Source organism: Xenopus laevis, chromosome 2L (genome assembly GCF_017654675.1).
Source record: "Xenopus laevis strain J_2021 chromosome 2L, Xenopus_laevis_v10.1, whole genome shotgun sequence".
Lineage (NCBI taxonomy): Eukaryota > Metazoa > Chordata > Amphibia > Anura > Pipidae > Xenopus > Xenopus laevis.
The window spans coordinates 142,901,114-142,927,381 of record NC_054373.1 but is presented as its reverse complement, the minus strand read 5'-3'; the positions used below and the strand labels follow the sequence as shown (position 1 = coordinate 142,927,381).

General features: G+C 40.8%; 1 protein-coding gene across 1 annotated transcript; it reads left to right on the top strand.

Annotated features, from left to right (window-relative positions):
* Window positions 1-25,941, top strand: LOC121400045. The gene is made up of 3 exons (XM_041582488.1): window positions 1-1,347; window positions 19,471-19,666; window positions 22,004-25,941. Exons 2-3 carry the CDS (start codon window positions 19,479-19,481, stop codon window positions 25,374-25,376), a joined length of 3,561 nt encoding a protein of 1,186 aa, XP_041438422.1. The 5' UTR covers window positions 1-1,347; window positions 19,471-19,478; the 3' UTR covers window positions 25,377-25,941.
* The last annotated feature ends 327 nt before the right edge of the window (window positions 25,942-26,268 follow it).

The following is a 26,268-nucleotide window of genomic DNA, read 5'->3' as shown; positions in this document are numbered from 1 at the left end:
GTATCGCGGCGAAAATGTCTGTGTAGTCCTACCCTAAACTTTCCAGTTCAAAAGTGATACAAAATAAAGCTGATACAGCTGGAGTCTTTTGATGTTTTTTGTTTAAACCAGTATTACTTTATATCCATCTCTCTCTCTCTTATTCAACCAACTGCCTTGTTTTAATGGTCACTGACATCATAATAGGCAAAACAATTGGCCATCCGTTAGTAAATCTAGTCTGTCTGCCAGTTGTTTAGTTCCGAGGAATGTCCAATCAGAATTGTTTTGCTCAATGCCTTAAAGAGACGCTGTCAACAAAATGTGTTTCCTGTTCCAAAAATAATTCTATTCACCTATGTTGTTTTCTCTTTACATTAGTATAAGTATATCTTAAATGTAAACGTTCTGCCTACATACTGTAATCACAGACTGGCATAAACAGTAAATAGATATGCTGGCAGGGCAGAGAAAGCAACTTGTCTTGTCTGTGCTGCTGATAATAAAGACTTACATATTCAGATCTTTCCTAGCATCTTTCTTCCACAGAATCATGTGCCCTTCAGAGAAATATTTTCCCTGAAAGAAAGGAGCAATCAAGGCAGAGGAAGATCTGAACCAATTATGTAAGTCCTGTAAGGCATCTAATGCAAAATCTACCACCTTTCCCCTGTATTCATTCTTAAAACTCACACAACATGGCAATACAGTGAATAATAAATAAAAAATATCAGCCCTAGAAGCATGTAATATTTTTGCATGAGATGCCATTTATCCCAAGGCAGAGCCTGGAGACTTTTGAAATCAGGCACTTTGCACTTTGTTATTAGAGTGTTATTGTGCTATAATATAAGTATGCAGCTCTCCCCTATATACAGAGAAATTAGACTGGATACATGATGTGTAGAAGACGGTTAAGGATCTACAATCATTCAGCTTATGATCAGTTAGAAAATAAATGTGTATGTATAATGTCTGATGCGTGGCAAAAAAATACATTTTAAATGATTCATTGCATCATTAGCCTTCTATGTTATATCCATGGGATGTTATAATGATGCTCATAAACCTGCCTTACATACAGTCCTGTTTAGCATTCCTGTCTCCTATTTCTAATATTGATTTTTAATATGTTGCCAACTCCTCACACTAGTGTACGGAGGAGTCTGGCTCTGCACTGACCTGGATAATGAAAAAATGACCCTGACTGTTTTCCTTTCAAACTTCAGGCCATAATGAAGATTCCTAAAGTTGGAGGAGGGCTGTCTGCAGGGATATAAGCTGCCACTGGTGTGTAGTATTAGCTCAGTGCCGTTGGGCAAGAAGATCAGAGCTTGAGAAAGAATCCTGGGGTGCCTCTGTATACAGGTGAGTAGTAGAATGGGAAAAGATTTGCTCACCTTTCCCAGTGACAGAATGAAAGTGGTGTTAGTAAACATATGAGTTATGTATGCAGGTGTTTACTGGATTCTAGGCAGTTACTTCGCTGAGACAATTCAGCAGATGTGCAAGGGGAATGAAGACTATAGAGATCTTCCCAAACGACTGCTGATGATGGGATTTTATCTGTATATTTAGAAGCACATTGTAAGACAGTGGGAAGTCTCATTTACTAACATAGGCTCCAACTGATATGTGTTGAAATGCCATTTATTTAGCACAAGATGCAGCAGAGAAAGGGAGACCCTAAACTTTTCATCTGCCATTGACCAGGCATAAAGCACAAGGCTCCTGAGTGCTAAAATGAAGCTCCAAAAATCACGTGTAATTTAGGGGTATTTAAACATATGCCCGCATCTAACCCACTAGATGCATTTATGTCATGTGCAATTGTGTGTAATCTATTGACCAGCATGACATTTTGCACCCAAATGGTTTGTAATTAAGAAGGCGCAAATGTGCTGGAATTTTTTCCTGTTAATAAATGAGGCCCTGGATCTTTACGTTTTCTAGTATTTGTAAAGGTGTGTGCTCGGTGGGCAAAGGGTGTGAGAATTGCTTGCCCTCTCCTATTATAGTTGGACTTGTAGCCTATCATTTGCTGCCTTAGAAGATCCCTAACAGTGTAGTTGCCAATGTAACACAATGGTGACTCTCTAAAGGTAAATCTTTAAATTACCTGATGGCCAGTGTGTAAAGAACAGAAGAGCTTTTGTATCCCTTTAAAGTAGTGGTTCAGAAACAGGCCTGGACTTACAATACAGATATTCTAGCAAATGCCAGGCTGCTATAAGGTGCCTTAGGCTGATACTCTTTATTGGAAGTGTGAGTGGGCCTCTTTGGACAGCAGTATTTACTTTTACATTTACATTCCATCCAAAACATAAAATAAATACAATGACAAAATTAACCCTTTAAGTGCCAGCAGAATTTCACATTTTGGTTACGCGAAATGCCAGCCGTTTTTGAAACATTTTGTGCTCTCTCACTTTAGGGGCATTTTCTGAGGGGAAACCTATAGTTTACCTAGGAAAACTATACATTGTTTTTTTCGGTAGAAACTGAGCTTTCTAAATCTGCCGGAGTTTTCATGTATTTCCACCTGTGCAAAAAAATTTATAGTGCTAAATACCAAAAAAAAATGAAAAATTACCATTTTTCATCGTATATCAATTTATACCAGAAAAATATTTTATTTTAGGGATGATAATCCAACTGATTTGGAAAGCCTTATGTCTCTCGAACGTGCCAATACCAGATATGTATAGTTTTAGGGAGATTTAGGATTTCTGTACAGCAAAAACTCCCGGCAGTATATTACCGAATTTTGAAAGCACTAAGGCAGAAAACGGCATGCTTTAGATTCCAAGGCAAAAAATCCTGAAACCGTAGGTTTACCCCAGAAAACCATACATTTTTGAAAAGTACACATTCTGCCGATTACAAAATGGGTAACTATGTCTCTCTACTCCCAACTACCAAACATAAAAGCTTGTCTGAAAATAGCGGTTTTTCAAAAAAAAATTCAAAATTCTGAAAAATCATTTCAAAGGTTTTATTTTGCTGCTCCGCATATCCCAAACTATATTAGGTACCAAGAAAAAGCACCTGAAATATGATTGCCAGGGGTCCACTGAACAGTTTGATACCCATTATGCATAGGTTTACCAAAGTATCTGGCATTTAGAGACACCAATATGAAGTTAGCACATCCAAATTGATCAGGACTTTACTTCAGCTACTGAGAAATCAACACATTGACTGCATTTTTTGTGGGGTAAAAACACAGAAATATATGTTTACCCCCCAAACCCATATATTTTTGGAAAGTACACATTCTACTGAATCTAAAATGGGTACCCATGCCTTTCTGCTCCAAACTACTGAGTCGCAAGGCTTTCCCAAAATTGTCGGTTTTGGTGAAATATCTGAAAATTGCCTCAAACCTTCAACTTCCCAGCACCATATCGCCCATGTATCATTACGTACTAAGAAAAAGCACCCTAAATATGATTGCCAGGGTTCCTCTGAACATTTTGGTGGTCATTGTTCATAAGTTTACCAAAGTATCTGGCATTTAGAGGCCCCAAAATGAAGTTAGCGCATACAAACAGTCCCGTGGGTAACTTCAGCTAATGAAAGATCAACACATTGACTGCATTTTGTGGGGTAAAAACACAGAAATATATGTTTACCCCCAAAACCCATATATTTTTGGAAAGTACACATTCTACCGAATCTAAAATGGGTACCCATGCCTTTCTGCTCCAAACTACTGAGTCGCAAGGCTTTCCCAAAATTGTCGGTTTTGGTGAAATATCTGAAAATTGCCTCAAAGCTTCAACTTCCCAGCACCATATCACCCATGTATCGTTACGCACCAAGAAAAAGCACCCTAAATATGATTGCCAGGGTTCCTCCAAACAATTTGGTGGCCATTGTTCATAGGTTTACCAAAGTATCTGGCATTTAGAGGCCTCAAAATGAAGTTAGCGTATACAAATAGTCCTGTGGGTAACTTCATCTAATGAAAAATCAACACATTGACTGCATTTTTGTGGGGTAAAAACACAGAAATATATGTTTACCCCCAAACCCATATATTTTTGGAAAGTACACATTCTACTGAATCTAAAATGGGTACCCATGCCTTTCTGCTCCAAACTACTGAGTCGCAAGGCTTTCCCAAAGTTGTCGGTTTTGGTGAAATATCTGAAAATTGCCTCAAAGCTTCAACTTCCAGCACCATATCACCCATGTGTCATTACGTACTAAGAAAAAGCACCCTAAATATGATTGCCAGGGTTCCTCTGAACATTTTGGTGGCCATTGTTCATAAGTTTACCAAAGTATCTGGCATTTAGAGGCCCCAAAATGAAGTTAGCGCATACAAACAGTCCCGTGGGTAACTTCAGCTAATGAAAAATCAACACATTGACTGCATTTTTGTGGGGTAAAAACACAGAAATATATGTTTACCCCCCAAACCCATACATTTTTGGAAAGTACACATTCTACAGAATCTAAAATGGGTACCCATGCCTTTCTGCTCCAAACTACTGAGTCGCAAGGCTTTCCCACATTTGTCGGTTTTGGTGAAATATATGAAAATTGCCTCAAAGCTTCAACTTCCCAGCACCATATCACCCATGTATCGTTATGCACCAAGAAAAAGCACCCTAAATATGATTGCCAGGGTTCCTCCGAACAGTTTGGTGGCCATTGTTCATAGGTTTACCAAAGTATCTGGCAATTAGAGGCCCCAAAATGAAGTTAGCGCATACAAATAGTCCTGTGGGTAACTTCAGCTAATGAAAGATCAACACATTGACTGCATTTTTGTGGGGTAAAAACACAGAAATATATGTTTACCCCCAAACCCATACATTTTTGGAAAGTACACATTCTACAGAATCTAAAATGGGTACCCATGCCTTATTGCTCCAAACTACCGAGTCGCAAGGCTTTCCCAAAGTTGCCGGTTTTGGTGAAATATCTGAAAATTGCCTCAAAGCTTCAACTTCCCAGCACCATATCACCCATGTGTCATTACGTACTAAGAAAAAGCACCCTAAATATGATTGCCAGGGTTCCTCTGAACATTTTGGTGGCCATTGTTCATAAGTTTACCAAAGTATCTGGCATTTAGAGGCCCCAAAATGAAGTTAGCGCATACAAACAGTCCCGTGGGTAACTTCAGCTAATGAAAAATCAACACATTGACTGCATTTTTGGGGGTAAAAACACAGAAATATATGTTTACCCCCCAAACCCATATATTTTTGGAAAGTACACATTCTACGGAATCTAAAATGGGTACCCATGCCTTTCTGCTCCAAACTACTGAGTCGCAAGGCTTTGCCAAATTTGGCGGTTTTGGTGAAATATCTGGAAATTGCCTCAAAGCTTCAACTTTCCAGCATCGTATTGTCCATGTATCATTACCAGCATAAAGCATCCTAAATATAAACATAGGGTCTACTAAACAGTTTGATGCCCATTGCATAGATATACCAAACTATGTGGCGCACAGAGACCCCAAATGACAATATGTATAGACATTTTCACGCTGAACGCGCTGCTCTGCAATAAACCACTCGTGTGTGTTTATTGCGATTAAACCAACAGTACAGAGACCCCCAAACCCATATATTTTCAGGAAAGTACAGATTCTGACGAATCTAAAATGGGTAACATAAGTGTTCTACTCAAACTCAAACGAAAAGCATGCTGAACATTAGCGGTTTTGTAAATTTCTGAAAATTCACCAAAGCTTGAATTTACCCACATTATATGCCCACATTTCGTAACTTATCAGCATAAAACATCCTAAATATGAACGCCAGGGGTCTACTAAACACTTTGATGCCCAATATGCATAGATATACCAAACTATGTGGCGCACAGAGACCACCAAATGACAATAGTGTATATACATTTTCACGGCTGACGCGCGCTGGCTGCTGCAATATGAGCACCTGGTGTGTGTAATATGCGACATTAGACCCCCCTAACAGTACAGAGACCCCAGAAAACCATATATTTTCAGAAAGTACACATTCTGACGAATCCAATATGGGTAAATATGTGTTCCTACTGCAAACTGCCAAACTGCAAAGCAATGCTGAACGTAACGGTTTTTATCAAATTTCTGAAAATCGTCACAAAGCTTGAATTTTACCCCATTATATGCCCCACATTTCGTAACTTATCAGCATAAAACATCCCAAATATGAACGCCAGGGGTCTACTGAACACTTTGATGCCCAGTATGCATAGATATACCAAACTATGTGGCGCACAGAGACCCCCAAATGACAATAGTGTATATACATTTTCACGGCTGACGCGCTGGCTGCTGCAATATAACCACTCGGTGTGTGTATTATGCGACATTAGACCACCTAACAGTACAGAGACCCCAGAAAACCATATATTTTCAGAAAGTACAGATTCTGACGAATCTAATATGGGTAAATAAGTGTTCTACTGCAAACTGCCAAACTGAAAAGCAATGCTGAACATAACGGTTTTTATCAAATTTCTGAAAATCGTCACAAAGCTTGAATTTTACCCCATTATATGCCCCACATTTCGTAACTTATCAGCATAAACATCCTAAATATGAACGCCAGGGGTCTACTAAACACTTTGATGCCCAATATGCATAGATATACCAAACTATGTGGCGCACAGAGACCACCAAATGACAATAGTGTATATACATTTTCACGGCTGACGCGCGCTGGCTGCTGCAATATGAGCACCTGGTGTGTGTAATATGCGACATTAGACCCCCCTAACAGTACAGAGACCCCAGAAAACCATATATTTTCAGAAAGTACACATTCTGACGAATCCAATATGGGTAAATATGTGTTCCTACTGCAAACTGCCAAACTGCAAAGCAATGCTGAACGTAACGGTTTTTATCAAATTTCTGAAAATCGTCACAAAGCTTGAATTTTACCCCATTATATGCCCCACATTTCGTAACTTATCAGCATAAAACATCCCAAATATGAACGCCAGGGGTCTACTGAACACTTTGATGCCCAGTATGCATAGATATACCAAACTATGTGGCGCACAGAGACCCCCAAATGACAATAGTGTATATACATTTTCACGGCTGACGCACTGGCAGCTGCAATATAAGCACCTGGTGTGTGTATTATGCGACATTAGACCCCCCTAACAGTACAGAGACCCCAGAAAACCATATATTTTCAGAAAGTACACATTCTGACGAATCCAATATGGGTAAATAAGTGTTTCTACTGCAAACTGCCAAACTGCAAAGCAATGCTGAACATAACGGTTTTTATCAAATTTCTGAAAATTGTCAGAAAGCTTGAATTTTACCCCATTATATGCCACACATTTCGTAACGTATCAGCATAAAACATCCTAAATATGAACGCCAGGGGTCTACTGAACACTTTGATGCCCAATTTGCATAGATATACTAAACTATGTGGCGCACAGAGACCCCCAAATGACAATAGTGTATATACATTTTCACGGCTGACGCGCTGGCTGCTGCAATATGAGCACCTGGTGTGTGTATTATGCGACATTAGACCCCCCTAAAAGTACAGAGACCCCAGAAAACCATATATTTTCAGAAAGTACACATTCTGACGAATCCAATATGGGTAAATAAGTGTTTTCTACTGCAAACTGCCAGACTGCAAATCAATGCTGAACGTAACCGTTTTTATCAAATTTCTGAAAATCGTCACAAAGCTTGAATTTTACCCCATTATATGCCCCACATTTCGTAACTTATCAGCATAAAACATCCTAAATATGAACGCCAGGGGTCTACTGAACACTTTGATGCCCAATATGCATAGATATACCAAACTATGTGGCGCACAGAGACCCCCAAATGACAATAGTGTATATACATTTCACAGCTGACGCGCTGGCTGCTGCAATATAAGCACCTGGTGTGTGTATTATGCGACATTAGACCCCCCTAACAGTACAAAGACCCCAGAAAACCATATATTTTCAGAAAGTACACATTCTGACGAATCCAATATGGGTAAATAAGTGTTTCTACTGCAAACTGCCAAACTGCAAAGCAATGCTGAACATAACGGTTTTTATCAAATTTCTGAAAATTGTCAGAAAGCTTGAATTTTACCCCATTATATGCCACACATTTCGTAACGTATCAGCATAAAACATCCTAAATATGAACGCCAGGGGTCTACTGAACACTTTGATGCCCAATTTGCATAGATATACTAAACTATGTGGCGCACAGAGACCCCCAAATGACAATAGTGTATATACATTTTCACGGCTGACGCGCTGGCTGCTGCAATATGAGCACCTGGTGTGTGTATTATGCGACATTAGACCCCCCTAAAAGTACAGAGACCCCAGAAAACCATATATTTTCAGAAAGTACACATTCTGACGAATCCAATATGGGTAAATAAGTGTTTCTACTGCAAACTGCCAGACTGCAAATCAATGCTGAACGTAACCGTTTTTATCAAATTTCTGAAAATCGTCACAAAGCTTGAATTTTACCCCATTATATGCCCCACATTTCGTAACTTATCAGCATAAAACATCCTAATATGAACGCCAGGGGTCTACTGAACACTTTGATGCCCAATATGCATAGATATACCAAACTATGTGGCGCACAGAGACCCCCAAATGACAATAGTGTATATACATTTTCACAGCTGACGCGCTGGCTGCTGCAATATAAGCACCTGGTGTGTGTATTATGCGACATTAGACCCCCCTAACAGTACAAAGACCCCAGAAAACCATATATTTTCAGAAAGTACACATTCTGACGAATCCAATATGGGTAAATAAGTGTTTCTACTGCAAACTGCCAAACTGCAAAGCAATGCTGAACATAACGGTTTTTATCAAATTTCTGAAAATTGTCAGAAAGCTTGAATTTTACCCCATTATATGCCACACATTTCGTAACGTATCAGCATAAAACATCCTAAATATGAACGCCAGGGGTCTACTGAACACTTTGATGCCCAATTTGCATAGATATACTAAACTATGTGGCGCACAGAGACCCCAAATGACAATAGTGTATATACATTTTCACGGCTGACGCGCTGGCTGCTGCAATATGAGCACCTGGTGTGTGTATTATGCGACATTAGACCCCCCTAAAAGTACAGAGACCCCAGAAAACCATATATTTTCAGAAAGTACACATTCTGACGAATCCAATATGGGTAAATAAGTGTTTCTACTGCAAACTGCCAGACTGCAAATCAATGCTGAACGTAACCGTTTTTATCAAATTTCTGAAAATCGTCACAAAGCTTGAATTTTACCCCATTATATGCCCCACATTTCGTAACTTATCAGCATAAAACATCCTAAATATGAACGCCAGGGGTCTACTGAACACTTTGATGCCCAATATGCATAGATATACCAAACTATGTGGCGCACAGAGACCCCCAAATGACAATAGTGTATATACATTTTCACAGCTGACGCGCTGGCTGCTGCAATATAAGCACCTGGTGTGTGTATTATGCGACATTAGACCCCCCTAACAGTACAGAGACCCCAGAAAACCATATATTTTCAGAAAGTACACATTCTGACGAATCCAATATGGGTAAATAAGTGTTTCTACTGCAAACTGCCAAACTGCAAAGCAATGCTGAACATAACGGTTTTTATCAAATTTCTGAAAATTGTCAGAAAGCTTGAATTTTACCCCATTATATGCCCCACATTTTGTAACGTATCAGCATAAAACATCCTAAATATGAACGCCAGAGGTCTACTGAACACTTTGATGCCCAAAATGCATAGATATACCAAACTATGTGGCGCACAGAGACCCCCAAATGGATATATAGTAGATAAAATTTACAAGGCAAAACAAAATAAGGCAGTAAAGGGTGAAATGCAAAAAAATCCAATAAAACCACAAAAATCAATGTTTTTTTTCCAGACTAGTGTTATCAGCTGTCAGAATCACAGTTTGAATATTTTAGATGGGCCAAACAGGTTATACGGCTAGAAAAAAGTGAACACAATATATGCAGAGCTGAAAATGCAATAAAATGGCTAAAAATTCAATAAAATGGCTAAAAATGCACCAAAATACCCAAATTGCAATATAATCACCGAAATAACATACAAAAGGTATTGCACAGTACGGTTAGCGAATACGCTATGCGTAATGGCAATAAAACATTTTTTTCAGCCAAAAAAAGAAACGATGCGATAAGAAAAAAAAAAAAAAGGCCACAATGCCATGTATGTGCGTGTGCGTGTGTACAAATGGTAAATTACATGTTATGTGCGCGTGTGTGCGTGTGCACATGTGTGTAAGTGCAGTGAGTGTAAGTGACCCCCCCAATCCCCAAAAATGTATGTGTAAGTGTGTGTAAGTGTGAATCTAAGTGTGTATTACTGTAATAAGTGTGTGTTGGTGTGTTTGTGTGTGTAATTGTTGCACTAACCTGAAAAAATCGCTGGAGACTGTTGCAGGCGATCAGGAAGAGCCCCTGGAAGACATCTGCCTCGTGGTTCCTGTCTGTGTGCTGTGGGGGCGGAGATCGACGATCCGGTGCAGGCTGCAGCAGCAGGACACGTAAGTAACACGTGCCTGCTGCTGTTTTTTGGGCCCCTGGGCGATCGCGCCCCAGGGGCCACTCGATCCCCTGCTCTGCTCGTTGCCTAGGGGCAGGGGATCGAGCAGGAACGGAGCGAGCGGCTCTAACAGCCGCTCCTCCGCTCCTGAAACAGGAAATGCTGCAGAACGTAGAATCTACGTTCTGTGGCATTTCAAGTACCTTTGCCACAGAACGTAGATTCTACGATCTGTGGCATTTAAAAGGTTAATACAATGACACAGCTTTATTAATTATATGTATATATATATATATATATATGTATATATATATATATATGTATATATATATATATATGTATATATATATATATATGTGTATGTGTGTATGTGTGTATGTGTGTATGTGTGTATGTGTGTATGTGTGTATGTGTGTATGTGTGTATGTGTGTATGTGTGTATGTGTGTATGTGTGTATGTGTGTATGTGTGTATGTGTGTATGTTGTGTATGTGTGTATGTGTGTATGTGTGTATGTGTGTATGTGTGTATGTGTGTATGTGTGTATGTGTGTATGTGTGTATGTGTGTATGTGTGTATGTGTGTATGTGTGTATGTGTGTATGTGTGTATGTGTGTATGTGTGTATGTGTGTATGTGTGTATGTGTGTATGTGTGTGTATGTGTGTGTATGTGTGTATGTGTGTGTATGTGTGTGTATGTGTGTGTATGTGTGTGTATGTGTGTGTATGTGTGTGTATGTGTGTGTATGTGTGTGTATGTGTGTGTATGTGTGTGTATGTGTGTGTATGTGTGGTATATATATCTATATATATATATTATATATATATATATATATATATATATATATATATATATATATATATATATATATATATATATATATATATATATATATATATATATATATATATATATATATATATTGTGACAAGCTGGCGGCTTGACCACGTAACTTTTAGGGGGGGATTAGTCAATGGCGAGCAGGCAGCATAGGAGAAAGGAGCATAAAGACAGGGACACACAGTTTCTTCAAGGAAAACAAAGGTTTATTTTCCAACTTTAACATACACCGTCAATAATGCACAGACCCAGGGGTGACCATTTTATCATTCAAAACAAATAATAAAAATAAAATCTAGCCCACTGGGCACTACCTTCACACTTTGAAGCAGTCCCTGACTAGACTGGGCCCCTTGTGGACAAACAGCACAAGAAATGGTTTGGCTCACCCCTGTACTCACAGGACTCCTTCCTGTAGTGCTTATTCAGCCTCCTGGCTTCCTCACTCTCTTCACAATATCTCTGTGAGAGTCACGGGCTCCCTCTGCTTCTTGCAGTAACAGGCAGCACTCCCAGCTCCTCTGGGAGTTCCTCACACAGCCAGGTCTCCTACCTGCTGTGCCCTGTTGAGAGACACACTCGCCTATTCCAATCAACTTTAAATAGTCTTTCCACAGGACAGCTTTCCTGTGGAAGGTGAACTCCAATCTCTGGACTGGATCTGCGGAATGGAGTCCCTGGCTACTAAAGTCTTGAAACAGAGCGCTGATTCTCTGTTTAATAACTCCCTTCCTGGAGCCTCTCTCAGTACCTGGGGAGAAATTACAGGCTAGAGTGACCTTTTTCCACCTTTTCCTGGTCACTCTACCACATATCCCCCCTCTCTGCTTCAACCCGTAGGGGTGAGCACATTGAAACCCTAATAGAAATTCTCTCTCTCTTAAAGGGATTTCTATAAGTTTCCTCATGTTTTCTTTCCTCTGCATGAGATCCAACACACACATCTCAATCAGGGATACCACATGCATGCTTCTTTGTAAGGCTGAGTGACTCTCAAGCATGACCATGTACTTGCACTTTTGCCTTACTTTAGTCACCCAGGTTCTCCTACTTGACTTTTGGGAGTTCCTTTTGGATGAACCCTTCAATGAAAACGTATTATTGCTACCACATGAATCTGACACATGTGTCTCTATGGGAGCGGCCACACACACTTCCAACTCCTGAATTTTATTTACTAGGGAAGACACACACACTTTGGCATCTCTGTTACCATCATGCACGCTTTTCATTTTAGTTTTACCCACTGCCTGGGATATAGGGTGTCCTTCCGCAACTGGCAATGATGGGTTTTTAAACACACTGAGGGCTTTCACTTCAAGCCCATGGCCAACAGTTTTAGTCTGCCCTCTGGTTGCATCTTGCTCACAGACATGTGTTATACAGCCAGACACACACTCAGTCACATGCTCAGGGTTAGCAAGCAACTCACATTTGGGATCACTTGTATTGGGACCCAACGCATCTTCTTTCAGACAGACAGATTCTGAGACTTTTCCATGGAATGTAACACAGGAGTCATGACTTTGCTTTCAACCGCAATCACTCCATGTGGCTTATCCCCATTGACAGCCATGTTACCATTCTCCATCTCAGCACACTCGGGTCTGTTCACATTCACTGTTTTACCGGCAGTCTGTGCCGTTAAGCTACTCTCAGGCACACTCCACTTCTCAATAGAAGGCACACATTTTACTGGGGAACTTGTTACTTCACAAACTTTTCCCTCTACAGTACATTGTGTTTCAACTCTCACACTGGAGAACAGTTCTGTGGTTGACACCTGCACACACACAGATTCAGGAGGCAATCGTACATTTTTATCACTCGCTTCCTCAGACATACCGTCTGGCTTATCACCATTAAGAGTCATGGTACTATTTTCCAAACCATCATTTGCATTGACTGTGTTCACACACACAGCTTGGCAGTCAAGGATTTCAGGTCTCTCACCTGACATACTTTCAGGTGTCTCATTCCCACAATTCGGCTTGCATACTTCAAACAGCCTTTGTATTGCAAAATATAGAGCACAATTGTCTGTAACATGCTCTATACTAAAACAGTGGGCGCACCTTTCCCTTTCAATAAGCCCAGTCAAGTTATCCCTACCACCTGACTGAGACTGCTCATTTGTACACCCATCCTCATAAAGACTTTTGATAGATGAGCTACTGCAGGGAAACAAAGGGTTACCATCTATTTGCTTTAACTCCTTGTTTGCTAAAGTATTTGAGCTTTCTCTGCTCAACAATTCCCCATGCAGACTTTCCACATTTGCTGCAGTTTCTTGCACCAGAGTTGCAGTCTCATACTCATTCACACTGGCAACATTTAGGTTTGTTAAATTAGGCTTTAAACCTTCCAGCCTTTGCACTGCAGAATTCACCTCTGCTAGGGAAAAACTCACTTTGGGGGTCACCCCTAAACTTTTTACTTTGGGTGTTACTTCACACCCCACAGTCACACACATAGGATTCACATCTGGACATTGGTCAGCAAAATTACACATAACATTTTGCATAGAACAGACATTATTAACCACCTGGTTTGATTGCTCCACATCTAAACCTTTGTGGATTCCCCACAACACCCAGAATAGGGGAAAGTCTGTTCCCAGAACAATTTCCACCTCCCCCTCACTGGCAACTACGAGGGAGTGAACAACTGTCCCTTTGGTGGTTTCAAAAGACAGACATACAGTCGGTTCAGAGTTCACTTGCATCTCCGGGAGCTCCTGCCAGGGTAGAACAAACATTAACAGTTCATGCAACACCAACGACTTAGTTGAGTTAATGTCCAGTGTGACCCACAGTGAAATCCCATTCACTTTCACCTCTATTGACTTTTCAGCAGTACCTTTAACAGGCACAGTGCACTCTGATTGCGCACTTAACTCTTTAGGTCCCAGGACCTTTCCTTTCCTCCCACAGTCCCAGTCTTTTATCCCCCCCAGCCTGCTGTTCCCTTTCCACCGCCCCTTTAAGAACAGTCTCACCATTCCTGAAGGGCATCAGACTCTCTGGAACTGCTGGGGATAATCTTTGGCCAACCTTGCCAGACTGGACTGTGAAACCAGCATACCCTCTCTCCTTGGCATGCTGCACTTGTGCCCACCGCCTGGGCTCCAACTTTGGGGTACCGCCTCTTGGGACCCAGTTAACTTGCTTGGATCCAGACACAGTGACTTCCATTGCCACTCGCGAAGTCTCCCTCACTTCCTTTGGCATCTGTTGAAAACACACAGGTCGCTGTACCTTTAAGGAAGCTTGCTGGAAGAACTCTCTCTGTGGTACACAGAAAAAATTAGTCTTTTCCTCTAAAGACTTTTCAGGAGCTGCCACTGCTCCTTGCAACTCACAGAAACGCTCACGTTTCACTTTTGGGGCATTTTGCAATCTCTTCCCCATTGGCATCTTTACCACATTTGGCGCGCAGACTCTCTCCCAATCGTTGTGGAACTGCATCCACCAGTCACCACCTTGCTGTTCCTGTTTCTTTAACACGGCCCTCACAGCCTCCTGCTGAACAGCTGAAGAAATGGGATTAGCAGCACCAATTGCCATATTCACAGGCTTATAGGTAAAGTCTCTTAGGCTCATCAGCCCTTTAAACAGGTGTATGTCTTTATTGCTCCTTGTTTTGCCCGCATCCGAAACACCATATGTGACAAGCTGGCGGCTTGACCACGTAACTTTTAGGGGGGATTAGTCAATGGCGAGCAGGCAGCATAGGAGAAAGGAGCATAAAGACAGGGACACACAGTTTCTTCAAGGAAAACAAAGGTTTATTTTCCAACTTTAACATACACCGTCAATAATGCACAGACCCAGGGGTGACCATTTTATCATTCAAAACAAATAATAAAAATAAAATCTAGCCCACTGGGCACTACCTTCACACTTTGAAGCAGTCCCTGACTAGACTGGGCCCCTTGTGGACAAACAGCACAAGAAATGGTTTGGCTCACCCCTGTACTCACAGGACTCCTTCCTGTAGTGCTTATTCAGCCTCCTGGCTTCCTCACTCTCTTCACAATATCTCTGTGAGAGTCACGGGCTCCCTCTGCTTCTTGCAGTAACAGGCAGCACTCCCAGCTCCTCTGGGAGTTCCTCACACAGCCAGGTCTCCTACCTGCTGTGCCCTGTTGAGAGACACACTCGCCTATTCCAATCAACTTTAAATAGTCTTTCCACAGGACAGCTTTCCTGTGGAAGGTGAACTCCAATCTCTGGACTGGATCTGCGGAATGGAGTCCCTGGCTACTAAAGTCTTGAAACAGAGCGCTGATTCTCTGTTTAATAACTCCCTTCCTGGAGCCTCTCTCAGTACCTGGGGAGAAATTACAGGCTAGAGTGACCTTTTTCCACCTTTTCCTGGTCACTCTACCACAGTATATATATATGTATATATATATATATATATATGTATATATATATATGTATATATATATATGTATATATGTATATATATATGTATATATATATATATATATATGTATATATATATATATGTATATATATATATGTATATATATGTATATATATATATATATAATATGCTCATCCCTTCACAGTGGCACTAACTGGGTGCTTTCCAACCCCCCAAGATAATACATTATACATACCATTCATAACCACAAACTAACACCTTGCTAGAAGCCACAGCAGTCATTAGCAGCTGATTGAAAGACATGTCCACCAAAAAACATTTTAACATCATGAAACAAAAAGTAAATCTAAAGCAGCTTTCCATTATACATCTATTAAACATCATCAGTGTTTTTGAAGTTATTTTTTTAAAAGTTATTGCTATTGAAAGCGGTATCTGTCTCGCTGTTTATAATCTCTGCACTGCTGGTTCTGAATTCCGACACAACGTAGCAGAAACCAGCCAAATAACTGTCCTGAAGAACTGACTTCTGCTACATTGTCAAAACCAGACTACCGAGATGAATAAACAAATAGTGATTCAACTACAATTATATGCACATACAGTATGACTTTAAAACGACTGAAATGTTGCATGGATTTTACTTACATTTTCTTTCAGTGTTTTTCTTTATTGGTATCAGAAAATTGGGACAATATACACCCCACCTCCAATCTGCTACATCTCCCCCATCAATCCCATGGACTGGGGCCGTCCCACCTAAATCTGGCCCATGGAGAGATGTGTTTTTATTCATATGGAACCTTTTTTTTGCAGTCAGTATAATCTATAAGTGAAGTAAAGTCTGGGAAATAGGCTGGATTCACAGTATATGTGCAGATAATTTGCTACAGCATAAATGACGATAACTGTTTGTCAGTAGCAATAAAACACAGTGGCATTAGCAGCAACTGCTAAACAAAGACACCCATAGGGCTGGGGAAATCAAATATTTACTGGTACAGGTATGGGTTATACAGAACACTTGAGACCTGACTTTCTGTTATTTGGATCTCCCTACCTTAAGTCTACTAAAAATAACTTAAACCTAAATAAACCCAATGGAATTTGTTTTGCCTCCAATAAGGATTCATTATATATATTTATTTATTTATTGGTTTGGATCAAGAACAAGGCACTGTTTTATTACTACAGAAACAAAATTAATTTAAATTACAGTAGAACCTCCATTTTGCATCCCCTGATTTTAAGTTTTCCCTCATTTTACATTGTTGTTTTGTGGTCCCACCTATATATTATGTGTAATACATTTCCCTTATTTTACAATTTCCTGGATTTTACACCATTTGTTTCTGGTCCCCTGAAAAAAGTAAAATGGGGGTTCTACTGTATTTGATTAAAATGGAGTCTATGGGAGATGTGCTTCCCATAATAGTGAGCTTTCTGGATAACAGGTTTCCGGGATAATGGATATTATCATAGCTAAATAGGTTATCTGAGGCACAACTATCTTGCAGCCCCCCACTTATATTTTCTGCTCCTATATGAGCTATAACTGAAGCTGAAACTCCATTAAAATACAGGTGTATAATAAAAGTAACAAGGAATTTATCTGCTCATTTCCCTATTATATAGATGGGGCTGTCCCAAATGCAGGTCTGAGAATGGATACATGTTTGGGTGTAACTGGGTGTGGTCAGGATCAGGGCGTGGCTTGATATGTGTTGATTTTCCAGGCAGGAATGTTGGAAGGGATGCCTCTATCATGAGTCATGTCATGTGCTTTTTGTAGAATTGTGACAGCTGAAGATAAGTTACTAATCTTTCCACATGGCAGAACTGCCCCTGGCACTGGAGTGGTTAAATAAGGGTAGGACTACAAGAGCGTTTTCTGTGCGAAAAAAAAAACACAAGGAAAAATTAAACTTTTAAATCGTTAAGTCTTTATTAAGAAATAACTTACCACTTGCGCTCCTCTTCAGAAAAGGAAACGTCATGGCGACGATCCATCATGTGGCGCTTGTTTTCTCCTCCCTGTCTATCTCCTATAAGGAAAGCAGGAAGAAAAAATTGAGCGCTGCACGATAGATCGTCGGATTGCCTTTTCTGAAGATGAGCGCAAGTGGAGTATCGGTAAGTTATTTCTTAATAAAGACTTAACGATTTAAAAGTTTTATTTGTCCTTGTGGTTTTTTTTTTTAACTTGATGTTACTGGTCCTTTAATGAAACTCAGGGATTCTGCTTATCTAGTGTACAGTGTTTCTGTCTTCTTTTGCACTAGAGCCAAATATCATGTTAAAAAATTTAATAAAAATTAAAACAGCAAAAAAGTAAATCTGCTCTTAAAATTGCATGCATATAAGCAAGTGGCGATACCCACAATGTTTTGTATGTTCTGTGATGAACTTTAATTCCTGAAAAATGTTAATTCGTGTTTGCTGTAATTATGCAAAATATTATTTGGGTGAAAAGCCAAAGCAAACGAATGTTTTTGCACCCTTAATATAATGAAATGGAAACAATAGCGCCACCTGCTGCTCAGTTCAGCCGACCAAATTTCAGAAGGAGACGATGATGTCATTTAGATGAAGTCAGAGAGAAAAGTCGTCTTTTCTACCAGTTCTCATCTTGGCAGTTATCAGCTTAGAAGGGCACTCTGAGAAATGTTACATTCACTTTTTTAAGGTTAACATTTCTTTGAAATGCTTTGTGTTTGTCAAAAATGGAAGCACCCCGCCTCTCTAGAGTTTAAGGCATGGGTGGGCATACAAAGTGGAGAGAGAAATTATGTGGCATTTAGACAGTTCTGTTGCTCCAGTTTATACTGTTGTTTTTTTAGAGAATCCATCAGGAAAATCTGACTGCTTTGGGGTACTGGTAGTCCCAGGGCAAAGATCCCACTGGAGGTAATGTTGCACCTGTCCAGTTTTCACCCAAAGTCACCCACCCCACCCCTGTCATCAGGGTTGCCATCAGGGGGGCACTGGGGGTGCAATTGTACCAGCCTGAAGGAGGCCCGGCAGTGCTGAACTTTTCAAAAGAGCCGGGTCTCCTTGACAGCGCCGAAGCCGTGCTGCATCCTTCCGAAGTCTCGAACAGCCAAAATGTGGAAGTGCCGAAAAAGCCGAACAGCCGAAGTCCCAAAGTGGCGAAAAGACCCAAAGTCACAAAAACAGCCGAAATTGAAGTCCTGAAGCAGAGACTTATAGTGGCCCTGGTCCCCAATAGCTTTTTATAACTTGTGGGGGGTGGATGCCTTTTTTAGCGCTGATGTCTGTGTGATCTTCTAACTGTGATGTGGAGTGGGTGGGATCTGGGCAGGGCTTGGGGGCTGACTTCAAAAGTTTTGTTGTATGGGACCCTGTGATTTCTGTCGGCGGAACCTGTCTGACATCACCTGCCCAGGCTCCCCAGCCACAAAAGGTGTCAACCCTAACTGGAAGGCCCATAGCAGTACTGGCACAAGACTATCATATTTGAGTGATGCTTCATTCAGGTTATGATGGATTAAAGGGAAGACCATGGGTCCCCCTGTCCTCATAGATCCTGGACAAATGGCCATTTTGTCTATTGTGTAAGGCAGCTTTAAGTACATTGGTCATGACATGCATACATTGATGGGTAATTCCATAACCAGATTGGCCAATATATCACTCAGTCTGGACAATTATTCTCAATTAACTTTTTTTGTTTCTTTAGGTGTTGGAATGGACAGCCACAGATGGAGGGATGAAGATGGTGCCTGGTTGTACAACACAGCACCACGTACGTACATAGACTCCCATGGAAAGTACAGAACCTTGCCTGGGCCAGACTACAAAACCTATTCTAAAGATGTGGAAATACCCAGGAGGCCACACAGGGACCGAGGCATATACAGTACAATTCCAGGGAGGTACGTTATTGTGACTGTTTGAAAGGTTTACAGGTGAAGAGTCTGAGCTAAAATCTCCCCATTTAAGGTACTACTGACATAATGGCTTTGACCTGATAGTAAGGGCTGTCCAACTTCCAACACTTTTTTCAGTTCAGTTGGTTTCAGCTCACCAGAAATAAAGACTTTTCCCAATTACTTTCTATTTTCTATGTGTGACTGTTCTTCTAATATTGAAGTATAAGTCACCTTTCTAAAGCAGCTCTGGGAGAGAGGGGTCACTGACCCTCTTAACAAGGGGTCCCCAACCTTTTTCACATGTGAGCAACATTCAGATGTAAAAAGAGTTGGGGAGCAACACAAGCACGAAAACTGTTCCTGGGGTGCCATGTTGAACATGATGCTCACGAGCTACTGGTTGGGGATCACTGCTCTAAACTGTTCTAAATTGATACATTTAGTTGATAAATTTCTTATCTTTGTCCCTGCTGAGCAGGATCCCTGAATTTCATTACAGGCAGCTGTTAGAATTGATACAATATTTGCTAATACTCCAGAGATGCTGCTGAGAAATGTATCAACTAAATGTTGCAAAAAAAAAAAACAGTTTATAGTCTGCACCTGAATTACTGAGCTGTCAGACTGAAACACTAGAGACATGAACATTAAACTTAGATTTTGGGAAAACTGTAAAAAATAAAATATTGAAAGTAATTGAAAAATGTCTTTATTTCTGGGGAACAATCTGAAAACAACTCAACTGAAAAAAGTGTTTGGAAGGTAAACCCTTTTAAGATTGTTGAAGCCCCTATGCTTATGTCTGTGCTATGCCATGTCAACCCTGTGCTAAAAATTTGCAATTAGTCTTTTTTTTAAATTAGTTTTTATGATTTAAAACCAATATCTTGCTGATAGTGCTTCATTAGTAATGTACAAGGTATTATGAATTAGAAGAAGGCCTTATAAGATAGTCATCATAATTTTCACACTGGAAAGTGGTTTTATAAAAACTTTATTTTAAGGTGAGGCTCTGCCTTAAAGGAGAATGAAATTTGAAATCACCCCCAGTGATTATAATCACTTACCTTATACCCTGGGCCTAGTACTCCTGGTTACTGAAAACTGCACCACCCCAGGGTATTTCTGTAGGTGCATCAGAGAGGGACCATCTTCTTCTACTTCTTGATTCTTCAATGGCCAGACATGCACAATAAAATGAAAAAGCAGACTTTTTGCTTGAAGTTCAGCTTTCCCTTCACTGCACATGCACCAGCCCAAATGGAGAAGAAGAAGGGCAAGAAGATAGAGCAGTGCTCCTTAAGAAGTGACCTGGGCTGGTGCAGATTTCAGTGAGCACTAGCCTGGGGTATCAGTGGGGTTTCCTAACATTTGACACCACCCTCAGTGATTTTTACCTTTGTTTTTCCTTGAAAGAGATCTTCCTGCTAAATTTCTCCTCACCCCTCCTTATATTGGTGATATTATCTCCTAGGACAACCTTCTCTGCAAAGGCCAGGGCCTTGCAACTGCTCTGTACAGGCCGGCTTGCTGCTGGTATGACATGACACATTATCATTCCAATGCCCATCCCAGGGACAGATTAATAAGGTTTATGGTGGCCCTTCTCAGCATAAATATACTGTAATAAAGACAACCCAATTTGTTGGTTTTCCTGCCATTAAATTAATGAACAAAAACAAAACAAAGTTTGAGTTTGTTTACTTTTAATATTTGTTAAGGTGTCCAGATCATGGGGAAAAAATGGGGACACTTCTAGAAAATCAGATGCATTGATCGCATTTCATTTAAACACAATCAGCAGCAGGTGTGGACTGATTTTCAGAATATAGTACAGGTATGGGACCTGTTATCCAGAATGCTTGGGACCTGGGGTTTTCCGGATAACAGATTTGGATCTTCATACCTTAAGTCTACTAGAAAGTCATGTAAACATTAAATAAACCCAATAGAGTGGTTTTACTTCCAATAAGGATTAATTATATCTTAGTTTGGATCAAATACAAGGTACTGTTGTATTATTACAGAGGAAATCAGTTTTAAAAAAAAGGGGGTTATTTGTCTATGGGAGACAGCCTTTCCATAATTCAGAGCTTTCTGGATAACTGGTTTCCGGAAAATGGACTCCATACCTGTACAGTTTGCCTAATCGTACCAAATATTAAACGTGTTTCAAAACCATGAAGAAAGGAATTCTATTCAGTTGGCTGTTTGTTGATGTACTGTCTTGTTTTATTGCAATGGAATGTATATCTTTGGTGTTCCATGCTGGGTAACGGTGAAAAAGTAATTAACCTTTATATATAAAAATTATAATTTTCTATCTTTTTTATATTGAAGGTTGGTTGAGAGAAGACCCATGAAACATCCAAATCGGGTGCTGCCTAACTCCCAACCTGGCCAAAGTTCTATACTTCAGGACTCTACAAACTGGACTCCCTCTCTGCCACAAGGAGCCAGAGGTCCTAAATTATTGAGAACAGATCAAAAAATAAATGCAGGTGGACGAGATGAGCGTCAGTATGAGGATCCAAACAAGATGATTAGAAAGCACGCCAGGGAACAGGATAGAAAGAGACGGAAGATGCTGAAAGAAACACAAGCAGATTCACTGAATCTCTCGTCTTCTGACAGACACAGGCTGATGGCCAAGCACATGGAGGATTACAGTTTATATGGAGAATGGGAACCTGATTATTATAAGTGGGAGAAAAAAAAGGTAGCCAAACGGGATGACACAGAATCTTTTCTTAGTCAATTGACTTCTCACACTCCGAAAATACCCCTAAGGGCTTCTGAGCCACAACTGGACAAAGAAAAATCAGCAGTACAACATAAAGAAAAGCAGATTCAAGAAAAGAAAAGGTGGTGGTTCAAGAGTCCAAAGCAGCCCAAGGGAGGAGGTTCAGACTTACCTGCTATTAAGCACCAGGAGCTCTTAGACAATATATATGCAGAAGGTGGCTCTAAAATCAGTAACGAATTCTACAAAATCCAGTTTACAAAAGAAAATCAGGTTCAGAGAAAGCAAAGACAACCCCCTCCTTATGTTCCACCCCCTTCATACAATTCATCCCATCGTATCCTCTCTACCTGTAGGAAAAAAAACATTTCAAATATCCTTCCTGAAAATAAACTAGTCAGTGGCGGTGTACCAGTGGCTTGTACAGAGAAATGTGAGAAGGGTGACTATAAAGTCCCACAGTGCAATGCAGAATCTTTAAACATCCCGAAATTAACCCCAACATCTCACATGAACCTTCATGAAGGGAGTCAATGGGCAGCAGCCAAGCAAAAGTATGATCTACAGGCCTACCAAAACATTAAGTGGGATAGAAAACCTAATCCGTTCCAGGAGTTCTACTCCCAGTGGCAGGTCAACCAGCCACACCTAAAAGCCAATACATTTAGTGACCATATATATGAGACTGTTGCAGGAGAAGATCATTCACTTATGCCTACTATGTCTTATGCTCAAGTGAAGAATCCAGGTTTGCATACTGATGAAATGACATATGGAACAATGATCATACCCCAGCAATATGTATTGCCAAGGACAACTGAGAAAGGATCCACTGAAAGGAAAGGTATAACAAAGATGACAAGAGATAAGGTTACTATGTATGGTGGGCAACATTATACTAGACACTTTGATGTGTCCCGTCCCCCCATTCCATCACAAGACTTGAAGTTGGCAAGGGATTTGGGATACAGCTATACAAATGACAAATTACACTACTTAAGTAAAAGAGGAGGGGCAGACAATAAACATTCTATACAGCCTGATGAGGATGGTGGATCCAAGGGGGAAAGAACCCTGAGAGTTGTATCTAGTAAACAGTCAAGATCTAGAGAACAGCCAGCGTCCTTCACAGGTAAAGGCACATACGGCTGGTATAGCCATACTCTGCCCTGGAAGAAAGATGTGTCTGACAGCATGAAAACAGCAGTGCTGCATAGAAAGGATCCTGTGTACTCCAGCAAACAAAGATGGCAGGATGGAGACTCAAATTTACCCAAATGGAGAGAACCTAGAAGAATAAATACTTTACCAGGGAGGAGCCATGATCAGAATTTCTGGAGGCAATATGAAGACTATAAGCATAGGGACAGAAATGGCCAGTTAACAGAGACTGTTCCACCTCAAAAAGAACCACAACGGTCCAAGGAAAATGATGGGTTGTTTGTGATTGATGCCACCTGCGTAGTGATTAGGGCAGAGTTTATTCCACCACCAAAAATGGAGCGTGTGAGATTTATAACTGAGCAGCAAGTTTGTCAAGGGCAGACAACAGAAGACATTGTGGACTTTCAAGAATATTCCAGGGACAGGAAAATATCCCATTTGGCAGATGAATGCGAAACCAACGTTGGCAACACAACAAATAGATTTGAACAGTCTGTGCCAACTAAAAGAGAAGTTCCCAATATGCAGGAAAGAGCAAAACGGATTTTGGGGCTGTCTGCAGATGAACTAGATGATGCTCGGCCTCATTTGGAAAGAAACAAATTCCCAGGAAACAGAGCTAAAATGATAGCGCTAGCGCCCTGTACGGAGGAAAGCCAAGCAGCACTTGCTAAACGCAACGTAACAGAAGAAGATTATAGTGAAAGGTGCCAGGAGGTTCTTTCTTCTCAGACTGTAGCCATTAGAAATAACCAAGAGGTTTGTCCACTGTCCTGCAACAGCAGCAAGCGGGTGTGTAATAGTGCACTGGATGCCACATGCCACGTTGATGATGCTCATAGTCTGACATCGAAAAATAATATAAATATGACAGCAGATGACATTGACAGGGCAAGTGTAGAGTTTCAGGTAAATGCTAAGTCCAAAGGCAACAGGAGTGCCCCCCAGCTACATGGGAACACATCAGCCAAGATGGAACCCAAGGCATCTCTAATGGAGCACAATGACGCACACAACACTGAGAACACAGACACAATTTGTGTTAATTGGGCAAATACAGAAAATGCTAATCTGATAATTGAGCAGAAAGTGATGACATCAAAAGACAACACAGGTCCAGCTTCAGAACATGATAAACAACATGATAGTCCTGCAAGAGGGAAAACCAAGCATTTCTCAGCTGCTTCTGGGCAGATACATAACAGAGAGGGGGCAGAACATGAGGTGAAGTCTGTAAAGCTTGATGGACATGTTGCTAATCTATATGAGGCACAGAGTGGCCAAAGCAAACTGCTGAGCCCAGCGACAGATCAGACTCATTCTTACAGCCCCCCAGAGAAACCTTATGCAAAAAAGTACAATTACTTTGCTAAGGATCTGCGAGAAGCCGTGTCACGCATTCGGCGCCACACAGCCCCTGACTCCGACACCGATGAAGACTTAGACAGATCTTCCTCTTGTTCTGGTTCAGTAGACTATAAAGCAACCAATGAAGAAGTAGTGACCTCTTGCAGTTCAGACACATCAGACTCAGAGGTCACTGTCATACTGTCTAAAGGGCAAACAGAAGAAGAGGTGGAATCGAGCTGTGTGGAAGCTCAACCTGCATGTGATGTATCTGGGGATGTGCTGCATGGTGAATCTGCTGCCATGATGACTAGTGTGTTTGCAACTGATGTAGTCACTGAATGTTCTAACCTTGATAGCCATCAGGAGGGGGCAGCAGGATTGGATTTAAACAGCTGTATTGAGGAGATTCTACAGGATCTTAACCGAACGCAGCAAGAATTTTTTTCCCTTCAGTGAATGAGTAGCACCAAACTGACACCTGGTCTTTCATTTACTGGTGTTACTGGTCCTTTTACATGAAACAATATCATATTCTAGTTTATGGTGATTTAGTTCAAATGTTTTGCATTTTATAGTGAATTGTGCTGGGGAGAATGCAGCAGCTGCTGGACATGGAAATCATAGGCTTTCAGTTTTCACATAAACCTAATGTAAACTCTGTTGCTCAAATCGCTAACTTAGTGCTGCTGTTTTAGTGCATAAATCACTGTCACATCATTGCTAGATCTGGAACATCATGGTCATATGACTGCAAGATCCCAATCCCAAGGATTGTAATGACTTACCTGATATCCCGGTCCAGTGCTCCTGTTGGCAGAAAATTGCACTGGCCTGGGCAACTTGCGAGTGATCCTCTTCCTCCCTTCTTTCTTTAAAATCCAGTGGCTGACCCATGAACCGTAGAGCAAAAACTTGTTAAAGTCTGGCTTTTAACTCTTGCAGAATAGAAAAAGGCTGGCACAATCTGGACCACACTCCACAAGTTGATGCAGTTAAAAAGTATTTATTTAGGCAAAAAACATCACAGCAAAGAGCCTTATGCGTTTCATGCCTTTCAGGCACATAAACATAGGCTGTGATTAAGTGCCTCTAAGGCAGAAAACGCATAAGGCTCTTTGCTGTGATGTTTTGTTTGCCTGAATAAATACTTTTTTACTGCATCAACTTGTGGAGTGTGGTCCGGATTGTGCCAGCCTTTTTCTATTTTGCAATTGTTTGCCTCCGTGAGCTGAAGGTTTGGGCCTTGAGCACCTGGACCCCCCATTGATTGTAAATGCGGGGTCCAGGTGCTCAAACCCCAGACCTTCAGCTCAGGGAGGCAAAGTCTACCCCAACCTACTCTATGTCA

Coding starts and splice junctions, on each gene's coding strand:
- LOC121400045 (XM_041582488.1), top strand. CDS start 19,479: ATGGACAGCCACAGATGGAGGGATGAAGATGGTGCCTGGTTGTACAAC. Junction 19,667..22,003: donor TACAGTACAATTCCAGGGAG/GTACGTTATTGT, acceptor TTTATATTGAAG/GTTGGTTGAGAGAAGACCCA.